This window comes from Mustelus asterias, chromosome 25, assembly GCF_964213995.1.
Source record: "Mustelus asterias chromosome 25, sMusAst1.hap1.1, whole genome shotgun sequence".
NCBI classification, from domain to species: domain Eukaryota; kingdom Metazoa; phylum Chordata; class Chondrichthyes; order Carcharhiniformes; family Triakidae; genus Mustelus; species Mustelus asterias.
Window position 1 is genome coordinate 57,424,645 of NC_135825.1, and position 23,241 is coordinate 57,447,885.

The 23,241-nt window shown below is 44.3% G+C and overlaps 1 protein-coding gene across 3 annotated transcripts in view; it reads left to right on the forward strand.

Moving 5' to 3' along the window:
* LOC144479200 (liprin-alpha-2-like) overlaps positions 1–21,560 on the forward strand; it is a 159,063-nt gene extending 137,503 nt beyond the window's left edge. For 2 of the 3 annotated variants that reach the window (XM_078197859.1, XM_078197862.1), the window contains 3 exons: positions 6,836–7,010; positions 10,800–10,894; positions 15,021–21,560. In XM_078197859.1, the coding sequence (XP_078053985.1) occupies positions 6,836–7,010; positions 10,800–10,858 (234 nt within the window). In that variant the 3' untranslated portion in view covers positions 10,859–10,894; positions 15,021–21,560. The remainder of the gene's footprint in view (positions 1–6,835; positions 7,011–10,799; positions 10,895–15,020) is intronic. The other variant, XM_078197860.1, reaches the window with a different exon arrangement.
* Positions 21,561–23,241: the final 1,681 nt, after the last annotated feature.

Genomic DNA, 23,241 nt, shown 5'->3' on the forward strand with positions numbered 1-23,241 from the left:
AACTAGACCATTCTTTTGTATCCCTCCATTCCCACTCCGTTCATATGGCTGTCTAGATAAATCTTAAACGTTCCCAGTGTGTCCGCCTCCACCACCTTGCCTGGCAGCACATTCCAGGCCCCCACCACCCTCTGTGTAAAATATGTCCGTCTGATATCTGTGTAAACCTCCCCCCCTTCACCTTGAACCTATGACCCCTCGTGAACGTCACCACTGACCTGGGGAAAAGCTTCCCACCGTTCACCTTATCTATGCCTTTCATAATTTTATACACCTCTATTAAGTCTCCCCTCATCCTCCGTCTTTCCAGGGAGAACAACCCCAGTTTACCCAATCTCTCCTCATAACTAAGCCCCTCCATACCAGGTAACATCCTGGTAAACCTCCTCTGTACTCTCTCCAAAGCCTCCACATCCTTCTGGTAGTGTGGCGACCAGAACTGGACGCAGTATTCCAGATGCGGCCGAACCAACGTTCTATACATCTGCAACATCAGACCCCAACTTTTATACTCTATGCCCCGCCCTATAAAGGCAAGCATGCCATATGCCTTCTTCACCGCCTTCTCCACCTGTGACGTCACTTTCAAGGATCTGTGGACTTGCACACCCAGGTCCCTCTGCGTATCTACACCCTTTATGGTTCTGCCATTTATCATATAGCTCCTCCCTACATTATTTCTACCAAAATGCATCACTTCGCATTTATCAGGATTGAACTCCATCTGCCATTTCTTTGCCCAAATTTCCAGCCTATCTATATCCTTCTGTAGCTTCTGACAATGCTCCTCACTATCTGCAAGTCCTGCCAATTTTGTGTCGTCCGCAGACTTACTGATCACCCCAGTTACACCTTCTTCCAGATCATTTATATAAATCACAAACAGCAGAGGTCCCAATACAGAGCCCTGCGGAACACCACTAGTCACAGGCCTCCAGCCGGAAAAAGACCCTTCCACTACCACCCTCTGTCTTCTGTGACCAAGCCAGTTCTCCACCCATCTAGCCACCTCCCCCTTTATCCCGTGAGATCCAACCTTTTTCACCAGCCTACCATGAGGGACTTTGTCAAACGCTTTACTAAAGTCCATATAGACGACATCCACGGCCCTTCCCTCGTCAACCATTTTGGTCACTTCTTCAAAAAACTCCACCAGGTTAGTGAGGCATGACCTCCCTCTCACAAAACCATGCTGACTATCGTTAATGAGTTTATTCCTTTCTAAATGCGCATACATCCTATCTCTAAGAATCTTCTCCAACAACTTCCCCCACCACGGACGTCAAGCTCACCGGCCTATAATTACCCGGGTTATCCTTCCTACCCTTCTTAAATAACGGGACCATATTAGCTATCCTCCAATCCTCTGGGACCTCACCTGCGTCCAGTGACGAGACAAAGATTTGCGTCAGTGGCCCAGCGATTTCATCTGTCGTCTCCCTGAGCAGCCTTGGATAGATTCCATCAGGCCCTGGGGATTTGTCAGTCTTTAAATTCTCTGACAAACCTAACACTTCCTCCTTTGTAATGGAGATTTTCTCCAATGGTTCAACACTCCCCTCCGAGACACTCCCAGTCAACACATCCCTCTCCTTTGTGAATACCGACGCAAAGTATTCATTTAGGATCTCCCCTACTTCTTTGGGCTCCAAGCATAATTCCCCACTTTTGTCCCTGAGAGGTCCGATTTTTTCCCTGACAACCCTTTTGTTCCTAACGTATGAATAAAATGCCTTGGGATTCTCCTTAATCCTGTCTGCCAAGAACATTTCGTGACCCCTTTTTGCTCTTCTAATTCCCCGTTTGAGTTCTTTCCTACTTTCTTTGTACTCCTCCAGAGCTCCCTCCGTTTTTTGCTGCCTGGACCTACCATACGCCTCTCTTTTCTTTTTGACCAGTCCCTCAATTTCCCTGGTTATCCACGGTTCTCGAATCCTACCCTTCCTATCCTTCTTTTTAACAGGCACATGCCTGTCCTGTAGCCCTAACAACTGTTCCTTAAAAGACTCCCACATGCCAGATGTGGATTTACCCTCAAACAGCCTCTCCCAATCAAGAGCTGCCAATTTCTGCCTAATCCCACTAAAGTTAGCCTTCCCCCAATCCAACACCTTACCCTTGGGACACCACTCATCCTTTTCCATCACTATCCTAAAGCTAACAGAATTGTGGTCACTATTTGCCACATGTTCCCCAACTGAAACTTTGAAGACCTGACCGGGCTCATTCCCCAGTACGAGGTCCAGTATAGCCCCCTCTCTAGTCGGGCTATCTACATATTGTTCCAAAGAACCCTCCTGTATGCATTTTACAAATTCCTCCCCATTCAGAGTCCCTGCTCTCAGCGATTTCCAGTCTATACCAGGGAAATTGAAGTCTCCCACTACAACAACCCTATTTTTCCTGCACCTATCCAGTATCTCCTGACATATCCGTTCTTCCACTTCCCTTGGGCTGTTGGGGGGCCTGTAGTACACCCCCAACATAGTGACTGCGCCCTTCCTGTTTCTAAGCTCCACCCAGAGTGACTCGTTACACGACCCCTCTGAATTGTCCTCCCTCTGCACCGCTGTAATATGCTCTCCAACTAATACTGCTACTCCCCCACCTCTTTTGGCCCCTCCTCTGTCTCGCCTAAAACACTTGTACCCCGGAATATTCAGCTGCCAGTCCTGTCCCTCTTTCAACCAAGTCTCTGTCACCGCAACCACATCCAAATTCCTCGTGAGCATTAAGGCCCTAAGTTCATCTGTCTTACCTGCTACGCTCCTTGCATTGAAGTATAAGCACTCCAGACCTCCAGGCCCAGTGAGGTCATCCTCCCCCAGAGTGCTCTTCTTCTTTGCCAGCCTTGTCCCAGCCCCAAGCTCGTCCCCAGCCTCTACACTTGTAGACCTAATATTTTGATCCCCTCCCCCCTGCCATACTAGTTTAAACCCCCCCGAACTGCACTAGCAGAACTCCCAGCCAGGATATTCGTGCCCTTCCAACTTAGTTGTGACCCGTCCTTCTTGTACAGGTGCCATCCTCTCCTGAAAACTTCCCATTGATCTAGGAAAATTAAGCCCTCCCTCCTGGACCAGTCCTTTAGCCAAGCATTCAATTGTACTATCTCCCTATTCTTAGCCTCACTGGCACGAGGCATTGGGAGCAGCCCAGAGATGGCCACCCTGGAGGCCCTACTTTTTAGCCTATTTCCCAACTCCCTGAATTGCTCTCGTAGGATCCCCCTGCTCTTCCTATCTACGTCATTTGCACCAATGTGTACAATGACATCCGTTTCTTTATCCTCCCCTTTTAATATGCCTCCTATCCGCTCGGAGACATCCATGACCCCAGTACCAGGTAGGCAGACTACCATCCTGGAGTCCCGTTCGTACCCACAGAATCGCCTGTCCGTGCCTCTAACCGACGCATCCCCCACCACTATTGCTCTCCTAATCCCTCTCTTTCCTTTCCGGGCCACAGAGCCTGACTGTGTGCCAGTGACCTGGTCACTGTGGCTTACCCCTGGAGAGTCATCCTCCCCCACACTGTCCAAAACTAATGATGGAGAGTGCTCAACAGGCCAGAATTACAGGAGTGCAGCTATCTCGCAGACTTGTCGGGCTGGAGGATGTTACAAGGATAGGGAGGGGGCGTGAGGCTACGGAAGGATTTGCAAAGAAGGATGAGAATTTTAAAATGAAATCATTGTTTAACAAGGAGCCTATGTCCGTTCAGCGAGCGCAAGGGTGATAGGTGAACAGGATTTGGGTGAGGACCCAAACGTCAAAGTTTTGGGTGGCCTCAAGATTATGTGGGGTAATATGTGGGAGGCCAGCCAGAAGTGTGTTAGGATAGTCAAGTCTGAAGGCATGTATGCTGAAGGGCAGGGACAGAGTTGGACAGTGTTACCAAGGCAGAAATAGGCAGTGTTGATGATGGTGTGGAAATGTGGTTGAAAGTTTATCTCGGGGTCAAATATGCGAACAGTCTGGTGCACCGTCAGTTACCAGGGAGCGATATGGATTCCGTGGAGTTGGTCTCGGGGGAAGGGGGGTGAGGGGGAGAACAAAGAACAGTACAGTACAGGAGCAGGCCCTTCAGCCCTCCAAGCCTGCGCCAATCACGTTTACCTATCTAGACCAACCGCTTATATCCCTCTATTCTCCGTTTGTTCATATGTCTATCAACTTAAGTCATAAATGTGGCTAACGTAACTGCCTCAACCACCTCACTTCGCAGCACATTCCAGGCTCCACCACCCTCTGTGTAAAAAACTTCCCCCGCACATCTCCACTGAACCTTTCCCCCCTTATCTTGAACTTGTGCCCCCTTGTAATTGTCATTTCTGCCCCGGGAAAAAGCTTCCAACTGTTCACCCTATCGATACCTCTCATAATTTTATAAACCTCTATCTGGTCGCCCCTCAGCCTCCGTCTTTCCAGGGAAAACAGTCCCAGTTTATTCAATCTCTCCTCATAGCTAATACGCTCCATACCAGGCAGCAGCCTGGTAAATCTTTTCTGTACTCTCTCCAAAGCCTCCATGTCCTTCTGGTAATGTGGTGACCAGAATTGGACACCGTATTCCAAATGTGGCCGAACCAACATTTTATATAACTGTAACAATTTGCCAACTTTTATACTCAATGCCCCATCCAATGAAAGCAGTCATGCCATATTCTTTCTTCACCACCTTTTCCACCTGTGCTGCCACTTTTCAGGATCTGTGGACCTGTACTCCCAGATCTCTCTGTGTGTCGATGCTCTTGATGATTCTACCATTTATTTTATAGCTCCCACCTGAATTGGATCTATCAAAATACATCACCTCGCATTTCTCCAGATTAAATTCCATCTGCCATTTCTCTGCCCAATTTTCCACCCTATCTGTATTCTCTGACAATCTTCGTCACTATCCACAACTCCGCCAAACTTAGTATCATCTGCAAACTTGCTAATCAGACCAGCTATGTTTTCTTCCAAGTCATTTATATATATTACAAACAGCAGAGGTCCCAGCACTGATCCCTGCGGAACACCACTAATTACAGACCTCCATTCAGAAAAACATCCTTCCACCGCTATCCTCTGTCTTCTATGGCCGAACCAGTTCTGAATCCATCTAGCTAGTTCACCCCTGATCCCTTGAAATTTAATCTTTTGCACCAGCCTGCCATGAGGGACCCTGTCAAACGCTTTGCTAAAGTCCATGTAGACAACATCCATCGCCATTCCCTCGTCAATCACTTTTGACCTCCTCAAAAAACTCAATTAAATTACTGAGACATGACCTCCCTCGTACAAAACCATGTTCTCTGTGGCTAACAAGACCATTTAGTTCCAATGGCTACAGTTCCCATTATTTTATTGGAGGAAATTTCGACTCATCCAGTACTGTGTGTTGGATAAGCAAGCTAACAATTTAGCAAGACTGGAGAGATCAAGTGAAGTGCTGGTGAGGTAAAGCGAGCTGTCATGAGCATACATTTGGAATCTTACATTGTGTTCATTAACATGTCTGTTAAAGAGTAATGTGTAAATGAGAAATAGGAGTGGGACAAGGGTAGATCCTTGGGGCGGACACAGAAAATAGGAGCAGTAGTAGAGCCTGCTCCGCCATTCAACATGATCATGGCTGATCCTCTACCTCAGTGCCATACTCCTGCTCTCTCCCCATACTCCTCGATGTGTTTAGCGTCTAGAAATCTATCTATTCCCTTCTTAAATATATTCAGTGACTTGGCCTCCATACCCTTCTGTGATAGAGAATTCCACAAGTCCACCTGGTGAAGAAATTTCTCCTAATCTCCATCCTAAATGTCCTACCCTATACCCTGCAACTGTGACCCCTTGATCTAGACACCCCAGCTGGGGGGAACATCATCCCTGCATCCAGTCTATCCAGCCCTGCCAGAATTTTCTACGTTTCAATGGGATCCCTGCTCATTCTTCTCCATTCCTGTGAATACAGATCTAGTTGACCCAACCTCTCCTGATATGACAATCCTACCATTCCAGTCTGGTGAATCTTTGCTGCAAGTATATCCCTTCTTAAGGAAGGCGACCAACTCCTTGTTGGTCTTCAGGTGTGTGGTCTCAGCAAGGCCCTGTGCAGCTGCAATAAGACATTCCTGCTCCTTACTCAAATCCTCTTACAATAAAGGCCAGCATACCATTTGTCTTCCTAACTGCGTGCTGTATCTGCATGCTTGCTATCAGTGACTGCTGTACAAGGACAGCCAGGTCCCTTTGCGTGTCAGCATTTCCCAATCTATCGCTATTTATGTTATACTCTGCCTTTCTGCTTTTTTCTACCCAAGTGGATAACCTCACACTTAGACACCTATACCACATCTGCCATGTGTGTGCCCACTCACTCAACTTGACTAAATCGCCTTGAGGCCTCACCAGAGATAACGGTGCAGGAATGAAACGATAAGCTATCAATGGTGATTCTCTGCCTATGATTTGATTTGATTTTATTGTCACATGTATTGGGATACAGTAAAAAGTATTGTTTATTGCATGCTATACAGACAAAGCATACTGTTCATAGAGTACATGAGGAAAAGGATAGGGTGAGGAATATAGTGTTGCTGCTACAGGTGAGCAGAAGAGAAAGATCAGCTTAATATAAAATATATGATGGGATGTATAATATGATATATTATATATATAATATGCATGATATGATAGATACGATATATATATGATATGACACATATAATATGTATGATATGATATATATGATATATATATGATATGGCACATATAATATGTATGATATGATATATGACTAGCTAGGTAATTCGAGCAGCATCACAATTTTATTCCTTCTGGTATTACAGGGTGATGACAAAAGCTTTCGACGAGCACCGTCGTGGAGGAAGCGCTTCCGACCACGAGAGATCCACAGTGTCACTATGATGGCAGGGTCGACAGAAACGCTACCCGCAGGGTTCCGGGTGACAGCAATGTCCAGCCCCGCTCCGGCAGTACAACCGAAGAAAATCCAACCAGAAGGTAAATTAAACCCACCCCTCGCTGACTCTCAGCCCACTGTCAATTACATGAGCAAGAGTCAAATCATCGATTCACAATGTGAATATAATGTAACTCGGTGTGTGACGAGGAATCGATTAACTACAGTGATAGCGAAGGTCATACTGAGCTTGGCCGATCTGTATTTATCCTTAATAAGTCTGACTAACAAATGGCTGGGTTGCAGTGACTTAACATTGAAGTGCATGAAGTGGAATTAGAACACTTTCAGTGTCAACATAATGTGGAACGGACATCGTTGTATTGATTAGCGTCATCAGAGACTGAAATATCAAACCTTTGTTTTAATGTTAAAAATGCACTGCACCAATTGGCAACTCTAACAAGGCATTAATATTTGAACCCGATTGCATGCTGTGAAATAAGACTTCAAACAATGTAACATGTGTAACTGCCCAAGGGTGATTTATGTCCAAAGCTGCAGGAAGAGATTTCTCAACATGAATTATTCAATTCCAAAACCTAAAAGGTAATGGAGCTTTCTCGCTCTTTCACTTCTTATTACTGTCAATTGTTTCTGGTTTAGTTTCCAGGGGGATAATGAAAATAAACCCATTTTACTTAATTCAGTAGTCTTTAGGGTTCCTCCAATAATTCATTAGAAATCTTACTGCCAGGAAGTCCATTCTTAATGCTTTCTGATGTTTGCTTCAGAGCATTTACCTATTCATTTCTAGCTCAGCCGAAACGCATGAAGTGCTAATAAAAATCAAAGAAGATTATAGAATCCCTACAGTACAAAAGCAGGCCGTCTGGCCCATCGAGCCTGCACCAACAACAATCCCACCCAGGCCCTATTGCCCCACATATTTACCCTGCTGATCCCCCTGACACTAAGGGGCATTTTTTTTTTAAGCATGGCCAATCCACCTAACCTCCACATCTCTGGACTGTGGGAGGAAACCGGCGCACCCGGAGGAAACCCGCATAGACACGGGGAGAAATTTGCACAGTCACCCAAGGCCAGAATTGAATCTGGGTCCCTGGTGCTGTGAGGCAGCAGTGCTTGCCACTGTGCCAGATGGTGAATTTTATATACCCATCACAGACCCACTGCAGTCTGTGTATGTGTGTCAAGCAGTGGATTGGCAGCAAAGCAGTGCTGTGACTTACTAACATTACCCAGTGCAAAATACTGACCTTACGCTCTCCCTGTGATCCAGCTGCATTAATAGGAGTAAGTAAGAAGTCTAACAATACCAGGTTGAAGTCTAACAGGTTTATTTGGTAGCAAACGCCACTAGCTTTCGGAGCGCTGCTCCTTCATCAGGTGGAGTGGGAGATCTCCCACCTCCACCTGACGAAGGAGCAGCGCTCCGAAAGCTAGTGGCGTTTGGACCAAATATACCTGTTGGACTTTAACCTGGTGTTATTAGACTTCTTACTGTGTTTACCCCAGTCCAACGCCGGCATCTCCACATCATTAATAGAAGTTAAGCATTAAGCTGCATTAATAGAAGTTAAGTTGGGGGAGGCGATGGCCTCGTGGCATTATCGCTAGACTATTAACCCGGAGACCCAGCTCGTGTTCTGCGGACCTGGGTTCGAATCCCACACCGGCAGATGGTGGAATTTGAATTCACGCCTCACAGCGCCAGGGACCCGGGTTCAATTCTCGGCTTGGGTCACTGTCTGTGTGGGGTTTGCACATTCTCCCCGTGTCTGCGTGGGTTTCCTCCGGGTGCTCCGGTTTCCCCCCTCAGTCCAAAGATGTGCGGGTTAGGCGGATTGGTCATGTTGAATTAACCCTTAGTGTCAGGGGGACTAGCTGAGGTAAATGCATGGGATTGTGGGGATAGAGCCTGGGTGGGATTATGGTTGGTGCAGACTCGATGGGCCGAATGGCCTCCTTCTGCACTGTAGGGATTCTATGATTCTAAGCGGGTCAGTGAAGTCGAGATGTGGCGCTTTTCTTTCCTGAGAGAGTTTATTGACTTTGTTCAGTCTCTCAGCTCTTTCATCTCACACCCAGTGCCCCAGCTGTCCCCTATTTATATGTGATCAAGGTACCTAATTCAAGAGTGCTCTTCACTTGTGTTTCTTAACAAAATATTAACATGCCGTTAACAAGCTAGTTAAGGCGTTGAGACATGGGGTCAGAGATCATCAGGTCTGTGTTGAGTTACATTATCTCAACTGGACCTGCACCCAAGACAAGGCACAGCAATATCAGCCGGGCTCCCTACAGATCTCTGCAGTTGCACAGATCTGAATGTTCGGTGAGAACCAGGTTTGATTGCAAAGTGCGCCTGTGATCAAATCACCTGGCAACACTCAACATTCTCGGTTGAATGCAGTTTCTAACTTGAGGCACCGCTGAGCAACTGGCACCTGGGGAACTGAACATTAGCAACTGGTGCCTTCAGAAGGATAGAGAAGTGGCAGATAAAAAGCAAAGAAGGGAATAAATAAACCAGTGACCCGAATGAGATAATTTGCTGGGATTATTTTTGAAGAATATATTATTGATAGCTGCTAGACTGCTGTTGGCAAAATCTCTTTAATAGTGATCCTTCCAGCAATGCCTTGATTCCTTTAAATCAGGGACTGAATGAAGGTATTCAACCCTTTAAGACATTATCCGAACTCTGGAATCTGGTGCATCCTCCTTTCCTTCACTCCTCTGGCAGACCTGCCTTCGTCTGTCTGGGCTCCGAGCTGAGGGATTCTCCCCCGAAACCTCTCCGTCTTTCATTCCTTCTTTAAGCTGTTCCTTAAAGCCCATGCAACTTTAGTCACCTCTTCCCAAAATCTCCTCCGCTGACTCAGTTTTCATCCGATTACTCTCCTGTGAAGTACCGTGGGATTGGTTTTCCTATCTGACTCTTGCGCGCACATGCATGCACACACACACAAAATGCTGAAGTGGAGGTTCTGACCTTGGCACCCCTGTCGGATGCAGTTGCTAAGGAAGTGGAGCACCTTATGATGTTCCTTCCTGTGGGAGAAAGAAACAATTGAGTGCTGAGCTGACCCCATTGTCCATTCCATAATCTAACCTTCGGACACTATCGGTCCAAGTGAATCATAGAATCCCTACAATGCCGGAGGAGGCCATTTGGCCCATCGAGCCTGCACCGACAACAATCCCACCCAGGCCTTATCCCCATAACCCCACATATTTACCCTGCTAGTCCCCCTGACACTAAGGGGCAATTTATCATGGCCAATCAACCTAACTCGCACATCTTTGGACTGTGGGAGGAAACCGGAGCACCCGGAGGAAACCCACATGCGGAGAACATGCAAACTCCACAGAGACAGTGGCCCGAGGTCAGAATTGAACCTGGGTCCCTGGCGCTGTGAGGCAGCAGTGCTAACCACTGTGCCACCATGCCACCTAAATCAAAGGTGGAGAATGTGCTGTCCCATGGGGATTTTTATAAAATTGTATCCAACATTGTGTGTTTAAGAAGGGGCTGTCTGCAGATAGTTAAACACACAGCCTGCCAATTGTTCTTTTGTAGCTTTCAGTGAAGATACTGGATATAGAAATCAGTGACATTCAGGAGAGTTGGAGAAAGTCGGAAGGTAGGAGTGGGCCGACCATGGAAAGACTGTGCCCCAGTCTGCCCCGTTTCACCCCTTCCCAATTTCAGGCCGAAGCTTGGGAACTGAGCAACACCGGAAAAGGGAAATAACTGGAGAACACTTGTGAAGCTTGACTTCTATGTTTGTGCTAACTTACAGGCATGACTTGCTTACTTACTGCATGTTGTGTGTGTTTTTTGTCATTTGACTGGGATATAGTTGGCACATCAGGGACACAGAGGTTAGACACATCAACAGTGCGCACCTACTCCTGCTGACAGCCAGAGCGGTCAGGGAGTCGGCAGTGATTACCAGTGAGTATGCAATTTTTACTTTCTGATGTTCATCGCTAGATGGATAGAACGGAGAATTTGGAGAAATTTAATTAATCGCTGTGCATTATAGTAACCAGGTTCCAATGTGAAATTGCAAACCCACAATGTTGAGAGAGCTTCAGCCCTGACAACTTGTAACTTCCATGTGCTTTTTCTTTTACAAGGATCTATCCACAACTTTCCTGTACACTCTTCATGTCACTAACTTGTGAATGACCAAAGTTACCAACAGCCTGCAAAAGATGTTATTATCAATAGATCAATCCTATTACTGACTCTTAGCCTTTTTCATTTCCAAGTATAAACTGCTAGCAAAACGTGCAAGCAGGTTCAAATGTCAGACTAGGCGATATGATCAGTTAAATAATTGATGGTCCTGCAAAGGAGTTACAGACAGTGCCCAGGCCTAATCCTGCTCTCACATGTAATGCCCAAGTGGAAAATAGGTGCAATTAAGAAAAGGCCTTGTGTGTTAAATTGAATACCGTGACTATTTCCCATGATAAACCAGCCTATCCTCATGAGTGAGCTCAGTGAATGATGTCAGTTGTTTCGCTGGCATTGCCTAGTAACAGTATTCTCAAGCTCCCGTCAACAAGTTGAGAAGGTCCGAGTTTTCAAGGGCAGCGTGTAAAATGGTTCATCCTTTATGGCGTCTCTCTGTAAGAACACTCGTCCTTACTGGCAAGGCCAGTCTTTATTGCCCATCCCTAACCGCCCTTGAGAGTAACCTGACTGTACCCTCCATGAAGAAAAATAGAGTAAATATTATCTGAACTGTCACAATCCTCAGGAGAATTCACTGTTCTGCAGGCGACATCCGCAGGCAGCTTTCAAGGCGACTAGAAAAGCATTGCTGTCAATGATCAAATCTTCTTTTTGACTACTTTAATCTTGAAAATTCTTCAGTACATTAATGCCAATTCTTCATGCAATACTTTTATTTTGTTGTTACGTTCAGTCAACTCTCCCACACCACAATCAAATGCCCTTTCACCAGAAATACATTGTCTGCTTTGCTTCCATCCTTTACAGCACCTCACTTGGTATTTGCTGTTAACATTCTCCTGTGTGTCAGCGAACAGTAGATGGCATCACATCGAGGAAGTGACTAGCACGAGTTATTGAATATGGTGGAGCTAAATTTGCACTCTTATTTGAGAAGGATCATAGAATCCCTACAGTGCAGAAGGACACCATTCGGCCCATCGAGTCTACACCGACTCACCCAAGTCCTATCCCCGTAACCCCACGTATTTATCCCACTAACACACACTGAGGGGAAATTTACCAAAGTCAATCTACCTAACCTGCACATCTTTGGAGTTCTGAGTTGCATTGAGTAACCCAATGAATAGCACACGCACCATCAGAATTGCAAATTCTTTCCCATTCTTCTTGCCCACTCCCTCCCTCATTTTGGCAGAGTGTAAGAATTTGTTAAAGTTAGATGGTGTGCACTGATAATCTGACACACGAAGCAATATGGGAGTGATTTTCAGCCACAGAAGTGACCCACTCGATTGCTCTTGCGAATAGTTTTGGAAATTGATTTCCATTTTTTTTTCCACATCCCACTCTTTTATTAAAAAAGGAATATCCATACTTGGCAACTTTGAAATCTGGTCACCTTTGGGTACCTGTATTTCTTCACCATTATGTGTGAAAGCACCTGTAGATTACAAGTGTGTTTTTTTATTCATAGAAACCCTACAGTACAGAAAGAGGCCATTCGGCCCATCGAGTCTGCACCGACCACAATCCCACCCAGGCCCTACTCTCATATCCCTACATATTTACCCACTAATCCCTCTAACCTACGCATCTCAGGATACTAAGGGCAATTTTTTTAGCATGGCCAATCAACCTAACCCGCCCATCTTTGGACTGTGGGAGGAAACCGGAGCACCCGGAGGAAACCCACGCAGACACGAGGAGAATGTGCAAACTCCACACAGACAGTGACCCAAGCCGGGAATCAAACCCAGGTCCCTGGAGCTGTGAAGCAGCAGTGCTAACCACTGTGCTACCGTGCCGCCCTTTATTCATTTGTGGTTCATGGGCGTCACTGGCTGGCCAGCATTTATTGCCCATCCCTAGTTGTCCGAGGGCAGTTGAGAGTCAAGCACATTGCTGTGGCTCTGGAGTCACATGTAGGCCAGACCGGGTAAGAACATTGGATAAAAGCAAATTACTGTGGATGCTGGGATCTGAAACCAAAAGAGAGAATGCTGGAAAATCTCAGCAGGTCTGGCAGCATCTGTAAGGAGGGAAAAGAGCCGACGTTTCGAGTCCAGATGACCCTTTGTCAAAGCTAAAAGGCACAGAAAGTGGGAGATATTTATACTGCAGGGGGAGGGAATGAAAGATGAGTCATAGCCACAGAAACCAGGGGACAAGACTCCTAATGGCTGTCCACAGAGAGAATAAAGAGTGTGAATGGCCAAACGGCAGAGAAGCTGTAAACTGTGACAGATGGAGATGTTGAGAGAGAGGGGGGAAGATGGGACAGAGGCAGAATGTAGAAAAGGGAAAGCGGGGGGAGAACAGGTAAGGGAAGGGGGATGAAGTGGGGGGGAAAAGAGTGGAGGGGGAAGAAAAATGAAGAAAGACAATAAAGAAATAAAAGGTAGAGAACATTAGTGTGGTTGGTCTCTGAATCCTACCAGTAAACGGTGAACTACCTGGCATGTATTTAAGGCTTGCTAACAAGTATTGAGCTCAGTGGAAAAGTTCAGGCTTACAGACCTCTTGGGCAACTGATTTTAAAGAAAGAAGATGAAGTGACTTGGGTGTTGGGTAATCAGTATGAAGAATGTATGCTGCGATCCCAGCTGCAGCGAAACTTAACTTTGCTACTTAAAACACTGATCATTGATGAGATAGCAGGAGCAGGAGTTAAGGCATTGGAACTAGCCTCAGTGCCCTTGGGCGAAGGAGAGAAAATTTAAAAAACAGCCACGGTTCTTTCTGTGCTCGTTATCCAATGATTCACCAACTGCAAAGTGTAAGATACAAAAGTCTGAGGTCACGTACCAACCGACTCAAGAACAGCTTCTTCTCTGCTGCCATCAGACTTTTGAATGGACCTACCTTATATTAAGTTGATCTTTCTCTATACCCTAGCTATGATTGTAACACATTCTGCACCCTCTCCTTTCCTTCTCCCCTATGTACTCTATGAACGGTATGCTTTGTCTGTAAAGCAAGCAAGGAACAATACTTTTCTCTGCATACCAATACATGTGACAATAATAAATCGAATTGGGCAGCACGGTGATACAGTGGTTAGCACTGCTGCCTCACAGCGTCAGGGACCCAGGTTCAATTCCGGCCTACGTCACTGTCTGTGTGGAATTTGCACTTTCTCCCCGTGCCCCCGAGAGGACACAGGTTTACGGTGCTGGGTGGTAGGTACAGGGGAAACGTTAAGGGGAAGTTTTTCACGCAGAGGGTGGTGGGCAAGTGGAATCGGCTGCCCTCAGTGGTGGTGGAGGCAAACTCAATAGGGTCTTTTAAGAGACTCCTGGATGAGTACATGGGACTTAATAGGATGGAGCGTTATAGGTAGGCCTAAAGGGTAGGGATATGTTCAGCACAGCTTGTGGGGCCGAAGGGCCTGTTTTGTGCTGTAGTTTTTCTATGTTTGTGTGGGTTTCCTCTGGGTACTCCGGTTTCCTCCCACAGTTCAAAGATGTGCCAGTTAGGTTGATAGGCTATGCTAAATTGACCCTAGTGTCAGGGGGATTAGCAGGATAAATGTGTGGGGTTATGGGAATAGGGCCTGGGTGGGATTGTGGTCGGTGCAGATTCGATGGGCCGAGTGGCCTCTTTCTGCATTGTAGGGATTTTATGATAAATCAAAAATCAAGGAAGTGGAGGTCAGGTGAGAGCAGAGTTGTGCAGACGAGGCCCCCCACAGTTGAATAAGCTGCTGATATTTCCAAGTCTATCTAGCATACGAAGAATGGCCTCTTGGGCAAAGCACCTAGTGTCTGCGGAACTGTCCTTCCTGCCCGGCACTCCCACCCCCCTGCAAGAGATGAGTATTTTCGGACAGGTATGGAGAAAGTATAATTAACAATTGGCACGTTGTCTCTTCCAGTTCATTCCCACTACCTGTATGGACACATGCTGACTGCCTTTCGGGAATAATCCACTACATCTCTGTGAGATCAACAATCGAGGTCAAATGCTGCTACAGAGTAATTGGAAAGGCACAGATGGTGTCAGCTGTACATTGAATATAAATGGGAAACAGTTTACTTCAGATACAAAATCTTAAACTATCATTTTATTTATCCAGTAATGACTTCCTTTGTGGGATTATCCTTTACAAAGCCGGTAGATGATTCTAGGGATCCATTTTTGAGCTGTTTTACTGTATTATTGTTCTGGTACAGTCAGTAGTAAGTTATGTCAACTTTTAACCTCAAGTACAGTTGTGGGTTTCATTGGTTGTAGTAATTTTTTCTCAAGTGTATCACACCTGCTGTATGTAAATGTATGACCATGAAGTAATGCAAGTTTTTTTAAATGTAAATGTATATAATACGGCTGGCTGTAACAGCATTTTTTTAGATAATTTAATGGAATTTGAAGCAAGTAGATTCAACCTAAATGCCGTCTTAATCAATGTTGCTGCCATTTTTATCTTGCCAATACCTTCCAAGGACATCTTGTTCCCATTGATGAGGAATTATTCGTTTTCAGCGAATGAAGTGTGCAATTATTTGTCTGCCATGTTAATTGTAGCATCACATATGACTGGGTAGCTTGCATCATGATTATTTTTAGGTTGTTGTGGAAACAACAGAGGTTAAACAGACTCCTGTGTGCATTAAATCTCCGTTTGATGGCAGTTCCCAGCTCCTGGAAACTCTTGCTCCACTGGACATATTTTTAAAAAAAGATAATACTGTATTTAACTCCGACTTGTGTCTACACAAAGAGTTGTTTCCTTTATTTTCCCCTGATGAATCCCTGAGCCTGACACAACCAATCCTGTGTCTCTTTTAATTCCGGTTCCCCTTTCCTAAGCTGCGTGTCAAAACACTTCTCTCTATTCCTCATCACCCCTTTTATTGCTGTACATGCCGATCTGGTTACAAAGGATATTTTTTAAAGGATTATGTACAGTGGAAATATTACTTTTGTTTTTAGGAAGTTGCGAAGCAGTACAGCATCCAGAAAGTTTAAACCTTCAACGCTGCCCTTCAAATTTCTGATATAACAGTAATCGCCAATGTTAACTGAACGGCTTTGAAATGGGCAGTTTCAATTGCGAAATGTTCTTCAAATATTCTGTAAGATGTAGGGTTTAAAAAAAATCTTAGCATTTTATCAAAAGGTGTCTTGTAACGTTTAAACGAGATGATTCCCTCTTGTGATTTCTCTCCGAGTACGGCTTCCAAAACAAGAATCAAGGCACTTTGCCTTTTTCCCTATTTTTAAATGAATGTGACAATCTAATAGTAGCTTCAGATAGTGTAATGTGGCAGATGCTTGCTATTAAAGTAGGCATGCCCATTCTACCTGTGACACAGGGAACGGACTTCGGGAAGTTAGTATCAAGCCGACGCTTACTCCAGATCTTTCCTGAGGAATTTAGCCAGGTTCCCTTTCAAAGTGGCTAAGCACTGGCACTTTTTTTGTTCCCTTGAGTCTGTGTGACTGTTCCTTGAAAAATACTTATACGAGGATTGATGAAACGTTGATCGTGTTTTCTAACTTCATTTTTAATAAATTGGTATACAAGAGCCCTTCTAAGCCGATGAAGGGTTCATGATTTTAATTCAGCACTTTGTGGGAGTGGGTCAAAAATGATTCTTGAACTTAAAACTGTTTTGCAAAGTACAATAATTTAAATATGCTCAGTAAAGAATTGAAATTCCCAAGTGCCACAAAGAAAAATATGCTATGATTTCTTCATAAATCTTACTTGGCGAGTTCAGCAACATGCAGGGAACGGATAGGACCACGTAAGGAATTGACTCTGAGCTGTACCTGCAATATGTTGCCTACAAAGTCAGCTTTATGTTCAAGCCCAGACAAAATAGGAAGTCATAAATAACTTTTTTTCATAACAGCTGCAACTTAGTCATCCCAAATGTTATCCAATGTGTCCAATAAATTTGGGAAATGCTATATCAGCATCTTCTGCATCCAGTTAGTTTCTGCCTAATAAAATTGCAAGTAGTCCCCGCTTTCCCTTCTTGGGAAGCAAGCATGCTGAACAAAAGTGCATGAAAATCACTTGGTTTAATCTTGGGAATGCAAACACGTTGAGTAGCTGGTTTTGTCCACGCATCATCATCAAAATAATTCATCAAATAGCTAGATTTCCAAAGTTGTCAAATACTTTAACCGCAATTGTTTTGAAATACATCGTTTCATTATGTTCAACAAGTATTGTGGGCGAAATTCTCCGGCCCCCCCAGCCGCCTGCCTCCCGCCGGCGAAAGGTGGTGTGTTGTTTGCTAGCAGCGGAATTCTCTGGTCCCGCCACTGTCAATGGGAATTCCCGTCGACGTCACCCCACACTGGCGGGAAACCCGCGGGCGGGTGTGTGCTGCCGGCGGGACTGGAGAATCCCGCCGGCGTGAATGGCCGGAGAATTCCGGCCTGTGTCTGCTTTTTAATCCATTTTTCCCCTCTGAAAATATTAGCAGCATCTGAGAAACGTCTCTATTCATGAAGCTTATTGCCAGCACCATGCTCCGAGTGTGCTCACTGCTTGTTTTAACCTGTATTTTAAAGGTGCCCAGCAGTTTCTGGTGCCAATTCAATTGAGTTCATTCAATTGTTTTTTTTTTACTGGTGAAAGAATCTTATTGCTGCATTTTATGTTTGAATATATACTTTTCAAGTGTGATTGCGAAGAGGTGGTCCAGGAAATGTGCTGATCAGAGTCCTGAAAGTGATTAAATTATCCAGTTAAAATGAAAGGGGGCTCACACCACACCACATATATACATAGACACATACGCACTTTGTTTACCCAAATACCATAGGCACCATTGAAAATCCCTTTGTACCAAGCACATTTTGTAACATAAACTGGATCTGTATTCCTCCATTTGCCCAGAGATTATGGTCAAATTTAATTGAGTGAACATTAAAAAAAAGCAAAGGTCCTTCCTTTTATTTCTGTAATCCAATCCCCAGCTCATCAAAAGTTTTACGGGCATTCTATTTTTAAAAAAAATGCTCCTTTATTTTCTCTCTTTCGGGCAGTGATATTTACTCAGTCCTCAGTTTTGCACTTTCATTTATTCTCGCCAAGTTTGCCTTGTCATGTGGTAATTGTCCTTTTACCAAATGTACTAATTCGAAGAAAACAATATGTACATAAACAGTGAATGATAACTGTCAATTCTAATGTTGTTTGACTGTACAACATTTTGTTACTTACTGCTTGTTTCTTTTGATGATGAACATGTCTTCTGAGTGTGCTGTAGTAGTGATGCAGAGCTTCATTAATGGACCTCAACTAGCCCCATTTTTATACAGACTCATTATGTGGGGAGGAGGGGGGGTGGGCGGGGCGGTTGTTGGGAGAGGGAAGGAGATGAATAATTACTATCTACTAGTGTGTTAATCCCATATGTTTTTCGTTAGTAAGTATTGCAATCTCAAACATTTGGATCATCATCAGGATTCATCATCAGCATTCATTCATCGGAGAGACACGGTGGTTAGCACTACTGTCTCACAGCTCCAGGGACCCGGTTCAATTCCGGCTTTGAGTCACTGCCTGTGTGGAGTTTGCCACATTCTCCCCGGTTTCCTCCGGGTGCTCTGGTTACCTCCCACTCCAAAGATGTGCAGGTTAGGTGGATTGGCCATGCTAGATTGTCCTTTAGTGTCCAAAGATGTATAGGTTAGGTGGATTGGCCATAGGAAATGTGTGGGGTTACAGGGATAGGGTTGGGGAGAGGGCCTGAGTAAGATACTCTGTCAGAGAGTGGGTGCAGCTCAATGGGCTGAATGGCCTCTTCTGCACTGTTGGGACTTTATGGCCATTGAAGCTCTGTATGTCCTTAATTTCATTAGAGTATTGGGTGAGATTAGATTGACAGTAAAGTGTGGTCACTTAATTGGAGATCATTTATTTTTTAATTAGTAACAACAGGATAATTACCTTTATTAGCAGCTCTGACAAAGGATCATCCAGACTCGAAACATTAGCTCTGTTGTCTCTCCACAGATGCTGTCAGACCTGCTGAGATTTTCCGCATTTTCTGCAATTATCTTTATTGTAGCAAAAACTCAAAGAAACTTTTTTTTAAACCACGTGCCCCAGATTAAGTGAACCATTCCCCTCACACCAGATGCTTTTCAGAATGAATGCCTCTTATGTCACCCAACAGAATAGAAAGGGGTGGGTTTATGAGCTACACACAAGACTTTGAAATAAAAATGTACTTTAAAAACGTCATTAATATCATGAAATGATTCATTGGTCGAACCTGGAGAATTACCAAGAATATTTTGACATCTCCCGCGGATTGTGCCATCACAGTGAACATAAAATGTTGGTGCCCGCGTATCATTGACGGCCCGGCTGTCACACAGTAACACAGATTATTTTTGAAGGGTGACTATATGCAACTTTTATTGGAGCTAATAAAGACAAGTGCTGACATTTTATTTAAGGGACATTGTCATCTGCAAAGCATGCAGTGATGCAGCTTGTGACATAATATCATGAAAGACCTGGTTGTGACGGCCAGAATGAAAATCAAACAATAAAAGAAAACACCAATCTGTTCTGTAAAAGCTGGCCCCAGAGCAGATAAAACAGCTGTGGCTCCATGAACCTGTCTCCACTACCCGTGTGGCTGAACTGTTCTCATTTTTCCAAGAGCTTCGCTTACTTGAGCTGGTTCCCAAATCTGACCCCTGTGAATCATTGTGTGACGGGTCTGTTGATGGCTTGACAGAAAAGATCTAATTTTATGCAGTTTTGTGAACCCATAACATGCAAATGTTGCCCGCGAGCTCGTCTCCAAAGCCAGTTACCGTCAGAGGTATGACAGCTTCCTGCTGCTCTGCTGTTGTTAATGTACATTCAACACTTTGCTGCCATTCACCACCTTGTGTGCGTGCTTTCGATGCAATGAAGGAGTGTCTTGCTGGATTCCGAGTAGGGTGCTCGATCTATATATCTCCTAGCATTTAGCTTATTTTAGGTTTTGGGAAGAGCAGGATAACTGGAGTGACAGAAATGGTGATCAGTGACACCACTTAAAAATTTAACACTTCACTTAAAGGGACATTATCTCCCACATTTGCTTTTGAACAGCCAGGAATGTCCAACTCTGAAAATTCCATCAAAAGCCTCTTTGCCAACATTGCCTGGCTGGTTTTATTTATAATGTGGCAGATTTATAATGTTGCAGATGGTGGCACAGTGGTTAGCATTGCTGCCTCACAGCACCAGGGAGCCAGGTTGGGTCACTGTCTGCGCGGAGTCTGCACGTTCTCCCCGTGTCTGTGTGGGTTTCCTCCGGGTGTTCCGGTTTCCTCCCACAGCCTGAAAGATGTGCTGGTTAGGTGCATTGGTCATGCTAAATTCTCCCCCAGTGTACCCGAACAGACGCCGGAGTGTGGTGATTTTCATAATAACTTCATTGCAATGTTAATATAAGCCTACTTGTGACAATAAATAAACTTTAAACTCCATGTTGGGGAATGGCTGAGCTGAAGAAGAATAAATGGTGAATATCAGCATAATATGTAATGTGTTGGGATAAAAGTTTTACAAATGCAACCGCACTTATTGAACATGAGGAGGTGGTCTATGATTCATGGGTTTCAACAAAACAGTTGGTTACAAATCTGGTGACCTGTTCAACACACACCCAGTGTTTTAAATATTGAATCAAGCATACTTATCTACATTTGCAAATACAAGAGCCAACGTTTTTAATTTTGCGAATGTGATCTCTGAGCTGTCTAATTCTGATAGCTATGAAGACCCAATTAACAGTTGGCTTGAATGATGGTACAAAAAGGATGATCTGTGTTTGATTGTGTAGATTTAATAATCACCGTATACATAGAGTGAATAAAACGTACTTGAATGCAGTACTCTTTGGTTCAGGCCAGAGTAACTTACGAGAACTAATTATTATGTAGTATAATACTGAAGTTACAGGTAAAATTATTCATTAATAATCATTCATGGATTGCGGTCACTCAATTTTAAGAAATTAATTCTTTCCACAAATTAGTACTGATCTTGCGGTATGTTCTAGAAAAGAATGTGGAACTGATTAATCAACACTTTAAAGTAACAACTGCAGGTAAGTAATATCTAATTTATGTACAATATGGTGCTGTTTATTTCCACCATATTAAAACCTTGTACTTCATGAGGAACCTCGGATATACCTGTTACTGAAACAAAAACTTGATTGTTTCATTTCATGCAATGATTGTATCTATAGCATCAATGTACATAATTTCATGATCGTTTTATATTATATTTATATTTAGGATATAGCACTCAAGGTTTCCTCTCACATTCTACATGTTACCAGGTACCAATGACATTGGGAAGCAATTAACAGCGTATTTTTGATGGTGCGCAGTTCTGTACATTTCAGCACTATGCACAATGGGTAATTCCTGCATCGATTTAACAACTATAAATGTGTGAAATTTGTGGGGGATGAGGGGGGAGCGGGCGGGGGGTTGCGGGGTGGGGGCGGCGGGGTGGGGGGGGGGGGAAGACAATCCTGAATTCAGCCAGTTGAATAGTTTGACGCTGAAGTTGGTGCACACTTGGAAAGACATGTTCATCTGTGTCTGACAATGTGGTCTTCCTTTCTGTTGCTTACAGAAATAAAATGTAATTGTTTGCAAGTTTCAATAGCTAACTGAGAACACAACATTGTGGTCTTTGCACTTGAAATGCTCTTGTTTTGTACAGTATATCCAAATCTTTTGTTTCTTTTGTCACAGTATTATTTGTTGCCTGGTTTCAGTGGATATTAGAACTGAAACAATTATTTTCCACTGCCAATAAAATCAATTGTAAAAATGATGTATGTTCTGTTTCATCCGTTTATTTATGTATATATGACAGTATTTCAGTCAAACCATGGAATGAGGCATCCTGTTTATTATAAAAACATAGAAAGTACAAGCAGGAGGAGGCCATTCAGCCCTTCGAGTCTGTTCCACCATTCATTTTGATCCTGGCTGATCATATTCAATATCCTGATCCCCCCTTCCCCCCATATCCCTCGATCCCTTTAGCCCCAAGAACTATATCTAATTTCTTCTTGAAATCACACAATGTTTTGGCCTCAACTACTTTCTGTGGGAGTGAATTGCACACATTCACCATCTTCTGGATGAAGAAATTTCTCCTCACCTCAGTCCTAAAAGGTTTACCCCTTATCCTCAAACTATGACCATTAGTTTTGGACTCCCCCCCCCCCCCCCCCCCCCCCAACCACCATCAGGAACATTCTGAATCTACCCTGTCTACTTCTGTCAGAATTTTATTATCTTGCTTTCATTTTCTTGCTTGGCATTTTTAAAATCTAGAATTAGAAGAAATGCTGACTTAGCCGGTATATCTTGATGAATCAGCTGAAATCCCCATAGCTCCATTGAAAGGATGTATTGTATGGATGCAGCTGTTCTCTAAGACCGTATATAAGTCACCATTCTTCAAGTGTAATCTGGAATCGTGAATATTGGCAAGTCATTCACAGAATCACAGAATACCACAGTGCAGAAGAGGTCCATCGAGTCTGCACCAACGCATTAAAAGCCCTGACCTGTCCACCTAATCCCACTTGCCAGCACTCGGCCCATAGCCTTGAATGTTATGGCGTGCCAAGTACTCAGCCAGGTACTTAGTGAAAGGATGTGAGGCATCCCGCCTCCACCACCCTCCCAGGCAGTGCATTCCAGACCGTCACCACCCTCTAGGTAAAAACGTTTTTCCTCAAATCCCCCCTAAACCTCCCACCCCTCACATTTAAATTGTGTCCCCTCGTATGTGAGCTTGACGTCCGTGGGTGAGCTTGACGTCCGTGGTAGGGAAGTTGTTGGAGAGGATTCTTAGAGACAGGATTATGTGCATTTAGAACGGAACAATCTCATTAGTGACAGACAGCATGGTTTTGTAAGAGGGAGGTCGTGCCTTACAAATTTGGTGGAGTTTTTTGAGGAAGTGACAAAAACGGTTGATGAAGGAAGGGCCGTGGATGTCGTCTATATGGATTTCAGTAAGGCATTTGACAAAGTCCCACATGGCAGGTTGGTTAAGAAGGTTAAGGCTCATGGGATACAAGGAGAAGTGG